The sequence below is a fragment of the Pseudophryne corroboree genome, chromosome 5 (genome assembly GCF_028390025.1).
Source record: "Pseudophryne corroboree isolate aPseCor3 chromosome 5, aPseCor3.hap2, whole genome shotgun sequence".
Lineage (NCBI taxonomy): Eukaryota > Metazoa > Chordata > Amphibia > Anura > Myobatrachidae > Pseudophryne > Pseudophryne corroboree.
In genome coordinates this window covers 50,683,929-50,704,535 of record NC_086448.1, presented here as the reverse complement: position 1 = coordinate 50,704,535, position 20,607 = coordinate 50,683,929, and the positions used below count along the sequence as shown (strand labels likewise).

General features: G+C 46.4%; 1 protein-coding gene across 3 annotated transcripts in view; it reads right to left on the bottom strand.

Annotated features, from left to right (window-relative positions):
* The window catches only part of DNAAF11 (dynein axonemal assembly factor 11), a 238,155-nt gene that overhangs the window by 118,334 nt on the left and 99,214 nt on the right, over positions 1-20,607 (bottom strand). For all 3 annotated transcript variants that reach the window (XM_063921265.1, XM_063921263.1, XM_063921264.1), the window contains exons 8-10: positions 13,153-13,218; positions 11,927-11,996; positions 8,715-8,810 (exon numbers count right to left, since the gene is read on the bottom strand). In XM_063921265.1, the coding sequence (XP_063777335.1) occupies positions 8,715-8,810; positions 11,927-11,996; positions 13,153-13,218 (232 nt within the window). The remainder of the gene's footprint in view (positions 1-8,714; positions 8,811-11,926; positions 11,997-13,152; positions 13,219-20,607) is intronic.

Genomic DNA, 20,607 nt, shown 5'->3' with positions numbered 1-20,607 from the left:
ATTCAGACAGAACGAGACTTGAGATGTATATCTTCTTTATATAGTACTGAGTACCAGGATCAATATAACAACAGGTTTCAGTAACAGCTTATTAACTTAAACATGTCAGTAACATGAGCTGCTCAGCTCACCTCCTTTCCTCAGAGACTTTTCTAGAACACACACATGAGGAGGAAGAACAAACAAGTACATGCATATACAGCAGACAAACAATACACCTCTATAAGTATACAGCGCCATCTGCTGCCCCTGTACGGTAACTACATGCATATAAACAAACCCATAGTCTGTTGTACATCTTTCAACAACAGCTACCTCATTGCGCCTCTTTTTCTTTGCATCATGTGCTGTTTGGGGACTATTTTTTTCAAGTGCCATCCTGTCTGACACTGCAGTGCCACTGCTAGATGGGCCAGGTGTTTGTGTCGGCCACTAGGGTCGCTTAGCTTAGTCACACAGCTACCTCATTGCGCCTCTTTTTTTCTTTGCATCATGTGCTGTTTGGGGACTATTTTTTTCAAGTGCCATCCTGTCTGACACTGCAGTGCCACTCCTAGATGGGCCAGGTGTTTGTGTCGGCCACTAGGGTCGCTTAGCTTAGTCACACAGCTACCTCATAGCGCCTCTTTTTTTCTTTGCATCATGTGCTGTTTGGGGACTATTTTTTCAAGTGCCATCCTGTCTGACACTGCAGTGCCACTCCTAGATGGGCCAGGTGTTTGTGTCGGCCACTAGGGTCGCTTAGCTTAGTCACACAGCTACCTCATTGCGCCTCTTTTTTTCTTTGCATCATGTGCTGTTTGGGGACTATTTTTTTCAAGTGCCATCCTGTCTGACACTGCAGTGCCACTCCTAGATGGGCCAGGTGTTTGTGTCGGCCTCTAGGGTCGCTTAGCTTAGTCACACAGCTACCTCATTGCGCCTCTTTTTTTCTTTGCATCATGTGCTGTTTGGGGACTATTTTTTTCAAGTGCCATCCTGCCTGACACTGCAGTGCCACTCCTAGATGGGCCAGGTGTTTGTGTCGGCCTCTAGGGTCGCTTAGCTTAGTCACACAGCTACCTCATTGCGCCTCTTTTTTTCTTTGCATCATGTGCTGTTTGGGGACTATTTTTTTCAAGTGCCATCCTGCCTGACACTGCAGTGCCACTCCTAGATGGGCCAGGTGTTTGTGTCGGCCACTTGTGTCGCTTAGCTTAGCCATCCAGCGACCTCGGTGCAAATTTTAGGACTAAAAATAATATTGTGAGGTGTGAGGTGTTCAGAATAGACTGAAAATGAGTGGAAATTATGGTTATTGAGGTTAATAATACTATGGGATCAAAATGACCCCCAAATTCTATGATTTAAGCTGTTTTTTAGGGTATTTTGAAAAAAACACCCGAATCCAAAACACACCCGAATCCGACAAAAAATTTCCGGTGAGGTTTTGCCAAAATGCGTCCGAACCCAAAACACGGCCGCGGAACCGAACCCAAAACCAAAACCCGAAAAATTTCCGGTGCACATCACTACTCCCCATGTGTGTCTCTGACCGCTCACTCCCCATGTGTGTCTCTGACCGCTCACTCCCCATATGTGTCTCTGATCAGTCACTCCCCATGTGTGTCTCTGACCAGTCACTCCCCATGTGTATCTCTGACCAGTCACTCCCCATGTGTGTCTCTGACCGCTCACTCCCCATGTGTGTCTCTGACCAGTCACTCCCCATGTGCGTCTCTGACCGCTCACTCCCCATGTGTGTCTCTGACCAGTCACTCCCCATGTGTGTCTCTGACCGCTCACTCCCCATGTGTGTCTCTGACCAGTCACTCCCCATGTGTGTCTCTGACCAGTCACTATAGATGTGTGTCTCTGACCAGTCACTCCCCATGTGTGTCTCTGACCAGTCACTCCCCATGTGTGTCTCTGACCGCTCACTCCCCATGTGTGTCTCTGACCAGTCACTCCCCATGTGTGTCTCTGACCAGTCACTCCCCATGTGTGTCTCTGACCAGTCACTCCCCATGTGTGTCTCTGACCAGTCACTCCCCATGTGTGTCTCTGACCAGTCACTATCCATGTGTGTCTCTGACCAGTCACTCCCCATGTGTGTCTCTGACCGCTCACTCCCCATGTGTGTCTCTGACCGCTCACTCCCCATGTGTGTCTCTGACCAGTCACTCCCCATGTGTGTCTCTGACCAGTCACTCCCCATGTGTGTCTCTGACCAGTCACTCCCCATGTGTGTCTCTGACCACTCACTCCCCATGTGCATCTCTGACCGCTCACTCCCCATGTGTGTCTCTGACCGCTCACTCCCCATGTGAGTCTTCGACCAGTCACTCCCCATGTGTGTCTCTGACCAGTCACTCCCCATGTATGTCTCTGACCGCTCACTCCCCATGTGTGTCTCTGACCACTCACTCCCCATGTGTATCTCTGACCACTCACTCCCCATGTGCGTCTCTGACCGCTCACTCCCCATGTGCGTCTCTGACCGCTCACTCCCCACGTGTGTCTTCGACCAGTCACTCCCCATGTGTGTCTCTGACCAGTCACTCCCCATGTGTGTCTCTGACCAGTCACTCCCCATGTGTGTCTCTGACCGCTCACTCCCCATGTGTGTCTCTGACCAGTCACTATCCATGTGTGTCTCTGACCAGTCACTCCCCATGTGTGTCTCTGACCGCTCACTTCCCCATGTGTGTCTCTGACCGCTCACTCCCCATGTGTGTCTCTGACCAGTCACTCCCCATGTGTGTCTCTGACCAGTCACTCCCCATGTGTGTCTCTGACCAGTCACTCCCCATGTGTGTCTCTGACCGCTCACTCCCCATGTGTGTCTCTGACCGCTCACTCCCCATGTGCGTCTCTGACCACTCACTCCCCATGTGCATCTCTGACCGCTCACTCCCCATGTGTGTCTCTGACCGCTCACTCCCCATGTGAGTCTTCGACCAGTCACTCCCCATGTGTGTCTCTGACCAGTCACTCCCCATGTATGTCTCTGACCGCTCACTCCCCATGTGTGTCTCTGACCACTCACTCCCCATGTGTATCTCTGACCACTCACTCCCCATGTGCGTCTCTGACCGCTCACTCCCCATGTGTGTCTCTGACCGCTCACTCCCCATGTGTGTCTTCGACCAGTCACTCCCCATGTGTGTCTCTGACCAGTCACTCCCCATGTGTGTCTCTGACCAGTCACTCCCCATGTGTGTCTCTGACCAGTCACTATCCATGTGTGTCTCTGACCAGTCACTCCCCATGTGTGTCTCTGACCAGTCACTCCCCATGTGTGTCTCTGACCGCTCACTCCCCCTGTGTGTCTCTGACCGCTCACTCCCCATGTGTGTCTCTGACCAGTCACTCCCCATGTGTGTCTCTGACCAGTCACTCCCCATGTGTGTCTCTGACCAGTCACTATCCATGTGCGTCTCTGACCAGTCACACCCCATGTGCGTCTCTGACCGCTCACTCCCCATGTGTGTCTCTGGCCACTCACTCCCCATGTGTGTCTGACCTGTCACTATCCATGTGTGTCTCTGACCAGTCACTCCCCATGTGTGTCTCTGACCAGTCACTCCCCATGTGTGTCTCTGACCAGTCACTATCCATGTGTGTCTCTGACCAGTCACTCCCCATGTGTGTCTCTGACCAGTCACTCCCCATGTGTGTCTCTGACCGCTCACTCCCCATGTGTGTCTCTGACCAGTCACTCCCCATGTGTGTCTCTGACCAGTCACTCCCCATGTGTGTCTCTGACCAGTCACTATCCATGTGTGTCTCTGACCAGTCACTCCCCATGTGTGTCTCTGACCGCTCACTCCCCATGTGTGTCTCTGGCCACTCACTCCCCATGTGTGTCTGACCTGTCACTATCCATGTGTGTCTCTGACCAGTCACTCCCCATGTGTGTCTCTGACCAGTCACTCCCCATGTGTGTCTCTGACCGCTCACTCCCCATGTGTGTCTCTGACCAGTCACTCCCCATGTGTGTCTCTAACCACTCACTCCCCATGTGTGTCTCTGACCACTCAATATCCATGTGTGTCTCTGACCGCTCACTCCCCATGTGTGTCTCTGACCACTCACTCCCCATGTGTGTCTCTGACCTGTCACTCCCCATGTGTGTCTCTGACCTGTCACTCCCCATGTGTGTCTCTGACCTGTCACTCCCCATGTGTGTCTCTAACCACTCACTCCCCATGTGTGTCTCTGACCACTCACTCCCCATGTGTGTCTCTGACCACTCACTCTCCATGTGTGTCTCTGACCACTCACTCCCCATGTGTGTCTCTGACCACTCACTCCCCATGTGTGTCTCTGACTGCTCACTCCCCATGTGTGTCTCTGACTGCTCACTCCCCATGTGTGTCTCTGACCAGTCACTACCCATGTGTGTCTCTGACCGCTCACTCCACATGTGTCTCTGACCACTCACTCCCCATGTGTGTCTCTGACCAGTCACTCCCCATGTGTGTCTCTGACCACTCACTCCCCATGTGCGTCTCTGACCACTCACTCCCCATGTGTGTCTCTGACCACTCACTATCCATGTGTGTCTCTGACCGCTCACTCCCCATGTGTGTCTCTGACCGCTCACTCCCCATGTGTGTCTCTGACCAGTCACTATCCGTGTGTGTCTCTGACCACTCACTCCCCATGTGTGTCTTTGACCACTCACTCCCCATGTGTGTCTCTGACCACTCACTCCCCATGTGTGTCTCTGACCACTAACTCCCCATGTGTGTCTCTGACCACTCACTCCCCATGTGTGTCTCTGACCACTCACTCCCCATGTGTGTCTCTGACCGCTCACTCCCCATGTGTGTCTCTGACCGCTCACTCCCCATGTGTGTCTCTGACCGCTCACTCCCCATGTGCGTCTCTGACCGCTCACTCCCCATGTGTGTCTCTGACCAGTCACTCCCATTGTGTGTCTCTGACCGCTCACTCCCCATGTACGTCTCTGACCGCTCACTATCCATGTGTGTCTCTGACCACTCACTCCCCATGTGTGTCTTTGACCACTCACTCCCCATGTGTATCTCTGACCACTCACTCCCCATGTGTATCTCTGACCGCTCACTCCCCATGTATGTCTGTGACCGCTCACTCCACATGTGTCTCTGACCACTCACTCCCCGTGGTGTCCCTCTGAATCCACCTTGCCATCTCAGATTCCTCCCCCACCCCGAACTTCACCATTGCCACCCTACTACTCCCTTTCCATAAAGCTAGCGGCTACTGGTCAGAATAATGTGGACAGGCAGAGGCAAGCCCATATTCAATCCAAATAACTGAACCTAAAGATTCTAGGTAAGCACAATTTTCCTTAATATATCATTAGCATACCTCCCAACACGACCCTCTCCAGGAGGGACACAATGCTCTGCTTCTGGACTTTTCTCTTAATGTATGATTGCAGGCACCTGTGTTGAACGGGGTAATGGATAAGAAAGGTGTTTCAGCACAGGTGATGGCAATCGTAGATTAAGAGGGAAGTCCAGGAGCAGAGCATTGTGTCCCTCCTAGAGATGGTCATGTTGGGAGGTATGCATTAGGGGTTTTTTCTTACTACAAATGAATTACAATCATTGAACAGTGTTATAGTCAATGATAACCCCTGACAATTATAAGACTGATCTACCCTCAGGTGTTATAATTAGCACAGGTTCCTGCATTGCTGACTACATATTAGAATGGGCTCTTTTTAAAGGTAAAGGTACCCATACACTTATGCGACTTCTTCGAGGGGAGAAGCCACATATGATTCCCTGGAACTCTCCGGCATCGCATGCGGTCCTTTTGCATACGATGTATCATATGCGATCCCAGCCAAGGCTCCGGCATCCAACAAATTTATAGTGCAGCCCTTGCGATCTCCGACCCCCCGATTCGATGAGCACGGGAGCGCGCATCGGTTCGGAATCGGAGGTAAAACACCTGCGATTTTCATGCGATTTCTCGGCCTGATCCGTTGAAATCGGATGAAATTAGCACAAATCGCACAAATGTATGGGCACCTTAAGACCTGGATAAATTGATATAATATGTGATTATTAGAGATGTAGGGACCCATCTAATGAACTTCACCTGAACATGGTAGATGAACCCACAAATTTGGCCAAACTTGTGCTAAGTCCTTCACTTATACTCCATGTTAATTGTAAAAGTTTATCAAAATGATTTTGACTATCAGTAGTCAAAATGTTAAAAACATTAAAAAGAAAGACTGAATAAGTGAATAACCACTGATGTAACGGCGTTCCTTATCAGTGGACTTCCGCAATAATCATAGTCATATCTTTACATAGGGTTGGTATCGTGTGACCGCCAGTCACCATACCGACGACGGGATCCCGGCATGTAGATGTTCTATTCCCACTCCCGCCACATGTTCTATTCCCACTTTGTGGGTGTCGTGGTTACCCACGAGTGGGAATAGTCCCTGTTAGTCAGCATGCTGACTCCTGGGATTGTGAGGCGGCGGGATGTAGGCGTCGGTATTGTGACTGGCGGTCTCCTGACCGCCGGTCACATAACTACATTCTCTTTACATATAACATTTGTTATATATCACATAAAACATGAAAGGTAAGAGAGACCTTTTTCATTGTAATCTGATAATTGGTTAAATAACAGATCTCTTAAGTTCCTCAGTTATTCCAATCCTGGTAAACGCTCTTATGATCATATGCTTTGTGCAATTACATCTACATAAATTTGTCACTGATCCAGTATGTATTTCAATGCTCATTCAGTTGTCATGGTATAGCTAATTCTTTTAACATATCTGTAAACCGTATCAAGACACAGTTTATCAAGTTGCTTAACAATTATATACCTCAAATTTTTCAATTTGCAATTTTTCAATTTGCCACAGACCGAGTTGATCGCTCACTAGCTAGTTTTAGCAGCCGTGTAAACGCTATGCCGCCGCCCACTGGGGAGTGTATTTTAGCTTAGCAGAAGTACGAACGCATCTGCAGCCGAGCTCTGCAAAAACAGTTTGTGCAGTTTCAGAGTAGCTCTTAACCTACTCAGCGCTTGCGATCACTTCAGCCTATTCATGTCCGGATTTGACGTCATACACTCGCCCAGCGAACGCACAGCCACGCCTGCGTTTTTTCAGACACGCCTGCGTTTTTACAAACACTCCCTGAAAACGGTCAGTTGACACCCAGTAACGCCCGCTTCCTGTCAATCTTCTTGCGGCCGCCAGTGCGAAGGGAAACTTTTCTAGAACCTGAGCACAACCACAAAGAGCTTTGTACCCGTACGTCGCGCGTGCGCATTGCGGGCCATACGCATGCGCAGAAATGCAGTTTTTTCACTTGATCGCTGCGCTGCGAAAATCGGCAGCGAGCGATCAACTCGGAATGACCCCCATTGTACAGTGTATCCATTCAAAATTCCAAAATGTGTATAAGTGCTGCTTTCAAAGGATAAAATATTGATATTTTTGTCCAGCCATAGCATACATGTGCATAGCATCATTCATTTCTTTGCATTTCTTATGTTACGTTGTCAGAGTCACCAAGAGAATATAGATAGCAGAGTCTGATGGTTGAGCCCCTGCTTCTGTTTCCCTCCTGTGTGCTATGATAGCAATGAACAGGTGAGTGAGAGTGCATGAGGGTATAATCAACTCTGATAGAAATAGATAAGGAGATTGAATCTGCTTTTGCAGGAATGTGAAACCTAAGTGACACCACTGTTAAGAACCAGCGCAGAGGAATCGGGTAAGTTGACGCACAATGAGAGTCCAACATTAGAAAGAATCGATGGGAGTATATAGACAAATGATGTTTCAGTAAATTCTAACACCTGACTAGTAAATCATGAAAATGTATGCAATGTAATAATCATAAATACATCTTAACCAGGCATAGCAGTCAAGGTAGAGTTTAGAGCACATATTATGGATATCAAGAGAGGTGTGGACTTCCAGTCCGTGCACAGACCGGAACCTGCCTACCGAATGCAAGTTTCACCTATATGTGGCTTGTTCACAGAATCATTCCTACAACCTCACACATAAGGGAGGGCAAAGTGATATAATGTAAACTGGGGAGGGGCGGGGGGAGAGGAGAAAATGTGTCAAACAATGTGAACATAGGGCACAATGTGGCACATAATGTAAAAAGGGGGCACAGTGTGGCAGCCAATGTGAACAAGAGGCACAGTGTGGCATGCAATGTGAACAAGGGGCACAGTGTAGCATGCAATGTGAACAGGGGGCACAGTGTGGCATGCAATGTGAACAAGGGGCACAGTGTGGCATGCAATGTGAACAAGGGGCACAGTGTGGCATGCAATGTGAACAAGGGGCACAGTGTGGCATGCAATGTGAACAGGGGGCACAGTGTGGCATGCAATGTGAACAGGGGGCACAGTGTGGCATGCAATGTGAACAAGGGGCACAGTGTGGCATGCAATGTGAACAAAGGCACAGTGTGGCATGCAATGCGAACAAGGGGGCACAGTGTGGCATGCAATGTGAACATGGGGCACAGTGTGGTATGCAATGTGAACAGGGGGCACATTGTGGCATGCAATGTGAACAGGGGGCACAGTGTGGCATGCAATGTAAATGGGGCACAGTGTGGCATGCAATGTGAACAAGGGGCACAGTGTGGCATACAATGTAAACACTGGATTACAACAATTACTGCACTTTCTTGAGCACAAAGCTGACCCTCTAAGCCCATATGGACTACACGTACCTTCGGCATAGTGACCACTAAATGACCCGTCGTCTGAGATCTCTTGGCAGTGCTACTGTCTGGCTTCACTTCCTCAGGAAGTACGAGCTGAAATGGCTAAAAGTAAAATAAAATAAAAACTGAAAAGTGATCGGAAGAAGATGAAACGTGCACTGATACTGTACTTCGTCACACTCTCGCCTCCAAGGTTTGGCCTGCACTGCTCCCTTCCTCTGGAATTCTCTCCTAATCCTCTCCACTTCTCTAAAAAACCTCAAACGCGCTCTCAGACCCACTTCCTCACCAAACCCAGCCACCTCTCATCCTAACCCTCTGTCCCATGCTCACTGTCTGCCCCGCTGATGCTGCAATGTTTATACCATGTCCTGCAATGTTCTGTACTGCAAGTCATTTTATTCTAGTTTTGTTTATTCTGATTATATAAGGTGCTGCGGACCCCTTGTGGCGCCACAAATATATGTACTGCATGCTGGACAATACAGCTGTACTGCATTTATTTTATGCACAGCACATTAATCGTGCACAAGTTTCTGATTGGTTGGTGGACTGACATGCACATGTGTTTCAGGGAACAAGCCTACTGAGAGAACACGCTCTATCAACATATCTGCATTACTCCATCATCGCAGCATTCTTTCTTTTCTCCTAGTATTGTACGCATTAGGCCATTGCTTTTATTTCTCATTTCTATATTATTTAAGTCACAACAGTTAACCCTTTATAGCCCCTTCTCCGTTTAAATGGACAGTATTAAAAAAAATGTATTGTGTAGACTGTATAGTGATGACAGCTGCCATTCAAATCCCAATGAATATTTAAATGTACGAAAATGCTGTGAAAGATGGCTTCGGCCCCAAAAAAGTATCCCACTTTACAAGTTAAACAATGTATTTTATCAATCGAATCTCGGAAAAATTCATTATGGGAACAGTAATTGGAGTTGCTAGAGCATCAAAATATCGAATTAGACCGAATTGCAATGTTCTGGTGTACGAACTACAACGCTAGCAAATCGTTGTGCATTGGGATGGACACTGGGTCCAAAAGACCAAACCATATTTTTGGGGGGTTACTTAGGTCCTCATTCATCTACTTTACTAGTGTACACACTAAGATACACTGGGATACACACAGGAAACATGCAATGAATCATTACGGGTTAAGTGAACCCTGGAGATGTCAGGGAAATCCATACATCACTATTCTCCAATTTTTATTTTTTAATACATCAGTCAATTTGCACATATGCTCTGGGCCGTAACTAAGGGTGTGCGACTGGTGCGGCAAGGCTGAGGAGGCGGCACCGTCACTGTCCCGGTGACACCTGTATATTCCCAAGAACGTCAAGGGAAGAACAGGTGACACCCCCCCCCCCCCCCCCCCTCAAGCCTCCTTCCTACTGAGATGGCTGGAACACGGAAAGCAATGACCCGCGAGTCACGGCTTTATGCAGAGGGTGTGTGGGTCTAAAGACGAGAAGTGCCCGGCTCTGCCCCTCCAGTGATCAGCTGCATCTCCACTTCTGCCAAATATGCTGTAACAGCACCCTACGGTCTAGAGAGCCGCCTGGTGCTTTGTTAGGACGCGTCTCTTCTGTGATGTCACATATACTGGTGGTAGGGGCAGCGGGGCCTTGCACCGGCGCTGCATATGAATGTACGTCCGATATAGAGTGCATCCTAACTGGGCAAATGATATCCCTGTGAAAGCTTTGGTGACTGCAGATTAGCACAATCATATGGCTATATACCCCCCTGAGTCTAGGTAAATGCCTATGGGCAGTCCTTACAATGTAAGTTTGGTTCAATAACTTGTCCCAGAAATTAAATCCTGTTTTTGCATTATGAGAATATAAAAATGCAACTGACTGGTTGCTATAGGTTACAACACCTTTCATGTAGCAGTTTTCAGAAATGTCCCTCTCTGACCATCCATCACATCAGGACCTGCCGTGCAGGAAATTCCCAGCACACGGCTGATCTGTAAGGGATGCGGGCAGTGTTTCTGTGTGCGAGGACACTGATTGATGAAATGAGTAGCAGGAAGCGGCAGGTACCAAATAATTCTGCAACTCAATTCCCGCGTGAGCTGTATAAACCCAGAATCCAGCAGTAAATTGCCCAAGCTTGCAGAACGAACATACAGTATTTAATGTTTCCCAAATTACACCGAGGTCTCCAAATGATTCACGCTTTCTATTCAGATGCCATGGACGCCCACCAAAGCAGTGCGGTACCCGGGCATAAGAGCGACTTGTGATTAAAGGAAAACTAAATAGATATTTTAATGCAGCTCTGTTCAAGGGAAGTGTGATGGAGTATTCTCTTACTATTGATATGTTTAAATGAACATTCGGCACTTACCAGCAATTTATGATTGGTTCCACTGAGTAGGCGGGGCTAGTGCTCACTATTGGCATTGGATGGCTGGCAGTTGCCTAGATGGGCTGATTGGTTCAGTGTTCAGGTTAGTTTGGATCGGTTATACTGTACAACGCAGACTGGTGTCACCTCACTTGGGTCATTTTATCAGCAGGTGCCCCATGATCCTTGCCTCACCGACCTATGTACACACAGCTGATAGGTGCCTGTATTATGTCACCACTTGCCTTCCAATGTCCGATGTATCACGCTACACTCAGCATGTCCATATGCTTCAAGCAGGGACATCTTAACATATAGGGACATTGGGCAGATGCCCAGGGCCCCACGATGCTAGGGGCCCTTGAGCAGGAGAAGGCTTGGCCAGAAGGCATCTGCCTCCCGGGCTGGTGCCTCTGCAGCTTCTTGGGAGGCATGCAAGACACTGAATGGCGCTCTGCTTACTGACTGGTGGATGGCTGGAGCTATACACCAATCAGAGTGCAGCATTCACTACCTGCCTCCATCCTGCAACCAGGCGGCGAATGGCTGTCAGCTTGCTGATTGGTGGATGGCTGGAGCGATTCACCAATCAGAGTGCTGAGAGCCATTCACTGTATGGAAGCATGTGGTGAGACAGGGCGGGACCACAGGAGAGTTAAGTTATTAATTTGTTTTTTCATTTATTTCCATGAATGGGTGGGTAGGCCCACCTTTACCCGTGGCCTTCACAGTACTGGCTGCATGCCAACATTACATCCATGCTAATATTTTCATGTCGGCATGATAACGGTCAACCCAACATACCACACCCACGTGGTCCGTAATGGGCCTTCTTGTTTTTTTAATTACCTTATTTTTGACCAACACTTTTATATAACTGGGCTGGACATCAACGTCAACCAAGGAGGTGTCCATATGCCTGTGGAGAGGACAATGAATTTGTTACATGTGTGATACGTAATTCAGAAAGAAAAAACAGATGTTAATTTATCTGTTCCTTGACTATACACGTAATGATTATGGAAACCCTGGGGCTCATTCAGAGTTTCATGCACATCCGTTCACTTGGACGGATCATGCAATGTTTTCTTAGCATGTATTCCGCAGCCGAGGTACGCAGCTCGGAGTAACAGAGCCGTACGCATTTTACCTGCATCTCTTCTTGCAGTGGAGTTGTCAAATTGGACTTCACGCGTTCCGCTTGTAGGCGGAATCGCAGCCTATTCAGGGTTGAATGTACGCAGAGATCCGTCTGATGCCAAACACGCGCTGATAGTGATGACAGCCAGGGATGGCGGATGGATAGGGGTGGCCAACACGATAGCACAGGACTGATTGTGCTATAGAGAGAACCAAGCAGCGCCGAAGGTGAAACGCAGAGCCCCAGCCATAAAGAAGTTCTCCCAAAGCCCCAGCCATAAACAAGTTCTCCCAAGGGAGTGACCTATCCAATATAACTGTTATTGGTAGGGAAAATTATTTTTCCAAAAATAGATCTTACAGCAGAAACCCCCTTTAATATTTATTACCGTCTATACATTGGGTTGCTTAATGCAGGTATGTCAGCTGATCTCTCTCTCTCAGCAGAGGCAGCCTTTTTAAGCACCTTGAGTCCTATTGGAGAAAGAGCGCTGTATAAATAAAATAATAATAATTATTATTTTGTGTGCTGTATTGATATTCACGTGAATGTTGTAGACTATCCATTCACTAGGACAGTACTCAGTGATTTCATTTTATCAATGAATTGATAGGCTGCATTCTGGTGAATATTGGTTCAGTCCACAAAATGGCTGCCTCTTCTGTGAATGAAAGTGGGCCTCTAAAACACAATAGTAAAACACTGGTACTGGTCACTATATTGGCGGGATGTAATGAAGTCCAAGATCATCCAAACGTGTGGGATGCAGGACGATCTCAGACTTTTTTTAAAGGGGCAAGCAATCACTTACGAGGCATGGTTTTGCCTTGTGTCTGCCGCTAAAAGGAGAACCATGTGAGCTTCCTAAAGCCACTTGCCACCATGGAATTAAACTATACTATTGTTTGAGCCCATTAAAGATATACAATAATACCTGTATATAGCAAGGTCCAAGATGAACTGATTATTCTCCTCATCATCAACCAAAGAGAAATCCAGCCTGTAATTAAGAGAGCATAGTAAATATGGAGGAAATGGCACATATATTTATATATAAATAAAATATAATAAAAATATATATATATTTTTTTTTTGTAAATATAATGCAAGGTATATGATTGTGGAAAAAAAGTACTGTTTATTATAAAGTTCTCCGGTTTCCTCCCATAGTCCAAATACATATGGTAGGTTAATTGGCTTCTGATGAAATGATACCTTGTGCGTCCACAGGTTAGACTGTAGTTTAGCTGGGGCAGGGACTGATAATATACTCTCTGTAAAGTGCTCTGTAACATACAGTATAAAGACACATTGATCAGACAACGACCACATACTGGGCCAGATGTACTAAGCCTGAAAAGCGATAAATATCACTGTGATAAAGTACCAGCCAATCGGCTCCTAACTGTCATTTTTCAAACACAGCCTGTAATATGGCAGTTAGGAGCCGATTGGCTGGTGCTTTATCACAGTTATATTTATCACTTTTCAGGCTTAGTACATCTCCCCCACTGTACTGTACATGGTCAGATGCTGCCATTATCTGTCTACATTTATGAGCCGATTCAATTGTTTTACCCCGCGGCTACTACTAGGAGGGAGCAAACAGAGCAATTCAATTGTTGCTCCGTTTAGATGCCCGGTAGCCGCGGTGATGACATTTCTTCTTGCAGCCTCCTGAGGTGCAAGAACAAATGTGCGCTAAGTCTGCACTTTGGGCCCCGAACAGGAGTTTGGATGCCCAAAGCAGGACTTTAGATGGGGGGCTTACACTCTATATTCCCTATCACATGTACACAAACACATGGTATGTCAATCTTTTTGTTAGGAGCCAATTAACCTACCAGTATATTTTTGGATTGTGGGAGGAAACCCACGCAAGCACGGGGAGGATATGTAAACTCCACACAGATATAGATCAGGTATTGGACTCATGACCTTAGGGCTGTGAGGCAAGAATGCTATCTTCTACGCCAACCACGCTACTGTTAAAAAGGATCAGCAGTATTTTTGGCCCCATGCAAAAAGCAATTTGCAGCCAAATTAAACCATCTATCTCAGTGAGGGTTCTGCTTTCCTACCTCTGCATCGTCCGAGCACTAGGTGGAACGTAATGGACCTGCACACTGTATTAATTCAATGTAACTATGTTAAATCACAGCATGGTTCATTTATTTGGGAACTCGGGAAACCTGCAGGGATGTGAGTAAAACAGGCTGAGATACCTTGTTGCAGTATTATCAACTTTGGGGGCTATTCAGTTTTGTTAGCTAACCAAAAAAGCAATCAACTGGGCAAAACCACGTGCACTGCAGGGGGGGGGATGGGGGGCAGATATATCATGTGCTCAGAGAGTTAGATTTGGGTGGGTTATATTGTTTCTATGCAGGGTAAATACAGGCTGCTTTATTTTTACACTGCAGTTTAGATTTCAGTTTGCACACACCCCACCCAAATCTAGCTCTCTCTGCACGTTACATCTGCCCCACCTGCAGTGAACATGGTTTTGCCCCGTTGCCTGCTTTTTTGGTTTGCTAGCAAACCTGAATAAGGTCCTTTCTATACTTTCTTCAGTGTAGCACTGCTATGTGAGGGATGTGGAGAAGGCAGTGAGTGTGTGTTGTTTCTAAGGGATACGTTGGGAGGTATTTTTTAGAACTTGTGGTGTTGCCTATAGCATCCAATCAGATTATATCTATTATCTTCTAGAAGCAGCTAGCTAAATGTTAAGCAGAATCTGATTGGTTGCTATGAGCAACATCACTAGTTCTAAAAAAAACCCTCCCACCTTAGTAAATCTACCCCTAGTGGTTTAAAGGGAGGTTACTCAACATTATATACAGAGTAGGGAAGTTGGGTGATATGGATAATTCATGTGAATTATATAAGCAGGGTGGGAGGGATGCAGCTAATTTGCCGCCTGTCGGGATTCCCAGCGGTCAGGATACCAACGACGGAATCCCGACAGCTGACAATGCCGACAGACGGAATCCCGGTGACATGGGGCAATTCCCACTCGTGGGTGTCCACGACACCCATAAAATAGAACATGTGCGATCCACCGAGCCCGCAAGGGGACTGTGCGCTCGCCCTGCTGCTGGCATACTGTCGGCCGGGATGCCGTTGTCGGTATAATGATGGCCGACATCCCGGCCATTGTGAAATTATACAGATCCCGTGTGGGACGCTACTATAGGATGGTTACTTAATAGCTACAAAACTGCTGCCAGAAATGTAAAAGGGACAAGCCTTATATGAGTGACATCACAGGACTGGGGGAGGGGCTAAGGCAGAAAACTATAGATGCTTCTTAGAGGTCAGTCTCCTTGGGGATCAACCTAATCATGAGCTGGTCCATTTCATGCACACCTCGCTACAAATTATACGTTTACACTTAAGTATTCTACATTGTGGATATTTGTCTATACATTTTTTTTTATATCTGTTACTGCATTTATTTTACCATTTTGTTGTGTGCTTTTCTTATATCTAAAAGCACTGCATCTTTTTATATTAAATCTAACATTTAATAGGTTTGTTGTTGTTACTCAAATAAGCTTTGTTGTGAAGGGAAAGTGTTGCTTGGCTGTGTTATCCCTCTCAGTGCAAAGATGCCAGGTGTTGAACCTTTGAACGCCCCCTCTGGGTACCACAGAGCATAGTGCGCACTAGCGTGTACATTTATAATGAATTTGATTAATAGAGAGCTAATCTTATAGGTGGTGGCAGTGATTAAGTATAGTGTAAATGTGCAGGAACTGGATTGAGGGGGAAGGTGACTCAGCTAGCTCTGACTGTACCTAGGTGATAGGTGAATGGAAGACTGAGGGGCTTAGACGGGGCCTATTTATCACCATCCGCATCCACGATGCGGATGACAGGTGATAAAATCACCCCAACTCGCACTGCGATAACTGATTACATTACAGGAATTACAGGAAGTACAAGCTCTGTCCCTGCGGTGCCTTTTCGCAGCATCATTTTTTATGAAAAATACCCCAATGTCCTGCTGCGCATGCGCCGCCCCACCGACATCGCCGCTACCGCCGCATCCCAGTCGACCCCCCCGTCACGACTACACCCACGCGCCTCAGACACCCCTCCAGCAGGATAATATACTTAGCTGTCCAGGGAGCCGGTCCGCGCTGCTTCAGGAGGCTGCCGGGTCCTTCTCCTGCGCTGTGACCCCTGGTGCTGTAAAGTGCGCTGCCGTTTTGCAGCGTCACTCTACTGCACCGGGGTCACATTGCAGCATATGGGGGACCCGGCGCCCGGCAGCGCTCACCGGAGCAGCTGACACCGGCTCCCTGGACAGGTGAGTATGGTTTTTTAAAAAACTTTTTTATTTTTATTTTAACACTGTGATCAGCTTGTGTGTCCATCGGATACACAGAGCTGATCACTCTGCCGGGTCCCCGCACAGCTTTCTCTGCCAGAGGCAAATGCCACATTATCGCAGTGCTGCCCTGTGAACTCGCCAGCCTGAGTTGGCGGGATTATCACAGGGCACACTGCTGTATTTTTTCACATTTTTTGGGGGGAAATTTGGCCAGATCACATTTCCCATTGTAACTATGGGGAATGCGATGTGGGTTACGAAAAAAAAAGTGAATTAAAGGGTTTGGAGCAGTTTTTCATGAAAACATTCAGGTGGTACTAAAGTAATGTGAGAAGGGTGTGAAAACAGAAAACACCCTTTATCACAATATTTTAGTAAAAATAATGTTAATAAATAGACCCCGTAGATAATAGGTTCCAGGATTACAGAAGTGGCTGCCGAGACCCTGTGTAATCCATACAGTAAGACCCAAGTTACAGATGTGGTGGGTGTCAGTTTGAGATGGTAACAGTGTGAAAAATCTAAGTTAGATAAAGCAAAAATATTCAGTGAGCTCCAAGACCATCAGCATTAAGTATATATATATATATTATATATATATATATATATATATATATATATATATAGCAGTGAGAGAGGATCCGGCACTCAGAGGACTTAGATACGAGCGATAGGCTGGTTCAAGTAAATGAGCTGACAGCGCAGCATCATACAGTCAACGTTTCATTTATTAAACATAAATTTCGTCAGGACAAGAATAACATACATGAGGAAACATCTTACCTTAAATAACCCACCACACAGACCCTCGTGTGCGCTGCGTGTGCTTCCTGGACGGGACTTGATGACGTCACCGGCCGGCGACGTGCGCTCTCCAGCGCCGTTTCCATGGTAACCCGCCGGAGGCAGACGCAGCACTGAAGACAAAGAAAGATTTTTCAACTGTTAGCAGTTCACCAATAACGTGAGAATTAAAATATAAATAAATGTGCAAAACACTTGGAAGAAGTGTTGGTGAGGTGGAGCATGCATGTACATATTTAGGCATATTTTAGCAAGAATATATATGGATCTGCAATATAAAGGTCTAATAATAATACATTAATGCATCAATCAAAAATTACACTTAGATAATAATGGATTAAAAAGGGGTTTTTTATGCGAAGGCTATAAAAAGCACCCCAGGTTATTGGACTCATTTAGACCATATGGTGACAGTGTGCGGAGTTCAAAAATCCACCGGGCCTCCCTGCGTAGCAATAAGACTCCCCGGTCACCACCCCGTATATTGGCCGGAATATGGTCAATGACCTTGTGTCGTAAACTGGCCAATGTGTGATTTGCTTCACGAAAGTGGCGGGCGACCGGTTGTTGGCCAGTTTACGACACAAGGTCATTGACCATATTCCGGCCAATATACGGGGTGGTGACCGGGGAGTCTTATTGCTACGCAGGGAGGCCCGGTGGATTTTTGAACTCCGCACACTGTCACCATATGGTCTAAATGAGTCCAATAACCTGGGGTGCTTTTTATAGCCTTCGCATAAAAAACCCCTTTTTAATCCATTATTATCTAAGTGTAATTTTTGATTGATGCATTAATGTATTATTATTAGACCTTTATATTGCAGATCCATATATATTCTTGCTAAAATATGCCTAAATATGTACATGCATGCTCCACCTCACCAACACTTCTTCCAAGTGTTTTGCACATTTATTTATATTTTAATTCTCACGTTATTGGTGAACTGCTAACAGTTGAAAAATCTTTCTTTGTCTTCAGTGCTGCGTCTGCCTCCGGCGGGTTACCATGGAAACGGCGCTGGAGAGCGCACGTCGCCGGCCGGTGACGTCATCAAGTCCCGTCCAGGAAGCACACGCAGCGCACACGAGGGTCTGTGTGGTGGGTTATTTAAGGTAAGATGTTTCCTCATGTATGTTATTCTTGTCCTGACGAAATTTATGTTTAATAAATGAAACGTTGACTGTATGATGCTGCGCCGTCAGCTCATTTACTTGAACCAGCCTATCGCTCGTATCTAAGTCCTCTGAGTGCCGGATCCTCTCTCACTGCTATTGGACTTTTTTCTGGCACCTAGGCACTAACATTGTTGGCTGTGGACCCTTGGAGTGCCAGTCCTCACATCTTCATATATATATATATATATATATATATATATATAAAAAATACACATTTATAGACCACTGGAGAGCTCATTGTTGTTCAGTTACAATACCCATTATTAAATAACACATTTCAATATACTGCCATACCCAGGATTCAAACCTATAACCTGTTGAATTCTAATGAAACTCCCTACTCATTGAGCTATGTGATCCTGCATAAAAACTATGAGCTATAGTATATATACTATATATATACTATATAAAGCTCCTGGTACTTTGTAAAAAAAAATAATAATCAGCATTGTAATTGAGCAGATCTATGTAGTGTGCAGCCACACATCCGATCTCTTGTAATAAAGGACAATGGTGGTCATTCCGAGTTGATCGCTAGCTGCATTTGTTTGCAGCGCAGCGATCAGGCTAAAAAACGGCAGTTCTGCGCATGCGTATGTGGCGCAATGCGCATGCGCGACATACAGGCACTATGTAGTTTCGCACAGGGTCTAGCGATGCATTTCAGTCGCACTGCTTGCCTCAGAGTGATTGACATGAAGTGGGCGTTTCTGGGTGGCAACTGACCGTTTTCAGGGAGTGTTCGGAAAAATGCAGGCGTGCCAGGGAAAACGCAGGCGTGGCTGGGCGAACGCAGGGCGAGTGTGTGACGTCAAATCCGGAACTGAATAGTCTGAATTGATCGCAAGCGCTGAGTAGGTTTTGAGCTACTCTGAAACTACACAAAAAAATTTGTAGCCGCTCTGCGATACAACCGTTCGCACTTCTGCTAAGCTAAAATACACTCCCAGTGGGCGGCGGTATAGCATTTGCACGGCTGCTAAAAACTGCTAGCTAGCGATCAACTCGGAATGACCCCCTTGGTTTAATGTGTACATCGTTCATTGTGCCCGTAGGTCGCGCGTGCGCATTGCGCCGCATGCGCAGAACTGCCGTTTTTTTAGCCTGAACGCTGCGCTACGAACAAATGCAGCTAGCGTTCAACTCGGAATGACCCCCCAAATTACAAGTAACAGTAATCAATAATGATTGGCTACATACAGCGTCTGTGTAAAACTGAGAACGTAAGACTTAGCTTGCAATGCCAGAGATGGCTTTTTGTCACCTTTGACAAATCAACTTGTCTCTGTGTCTAAGGTACCGAAAATTAGATTGTCAGCTTAAATGCGCAAGGCCTGACAAATTCTGTTTACAGCACGGTGCACAAAAACGAACAGATCGTTCTAAGCGACAGTAAGCTACGGATGATGTAATGGTTAGCATTACTGCCTCACAGCACTGAGGTCATGGGTTCAATTCCCACCACAGCCGCAACTGTGTGGCGTTTGTATATAAATAGGTTGAACCCGATGGACAATTGTCTTTTTTCAACCTTAGATACTATGTTACTATGTTACTATGTATATTCTCCCCGTACTTGCGAGGGTTTCCTCTGGGGACTCCGGTTTCCTCCCACAATCCAAAAATATACTGGTAGGTTCATTGTATCCCAACAAAAACAAAACATTTTTTTGTATATATGTGTGTGTGTACGATTGGTAGGGAATATAAATTGTAAGCTCCACTGCGGCAGGGACTGATGTGAATGATCAAATATTCTCTGTAAAGCGCTGCGGAATATGTGTGCGCTATATAAATAACTGGTAATAAATAAATAAGCTCTTTAGCTGGGCCAGTGAATTCATCATTGATACTTAACAAACATAAGGGATAGTTTGGAGGATAAAACTGGGTCATGAACGTGATGGAATAAATGATCCCATAAGTAAGTGTCTTACATAGACGATAAGCAATGGATGCACAATGCTGAACCAATATTATTTCCTGTATGGCTGTAAACTCCTCAGACAGCGGCAGAGACTTGTTTTGCAGCCTATGTGATGAATGATAATTCTCAGGTTGCCGGGC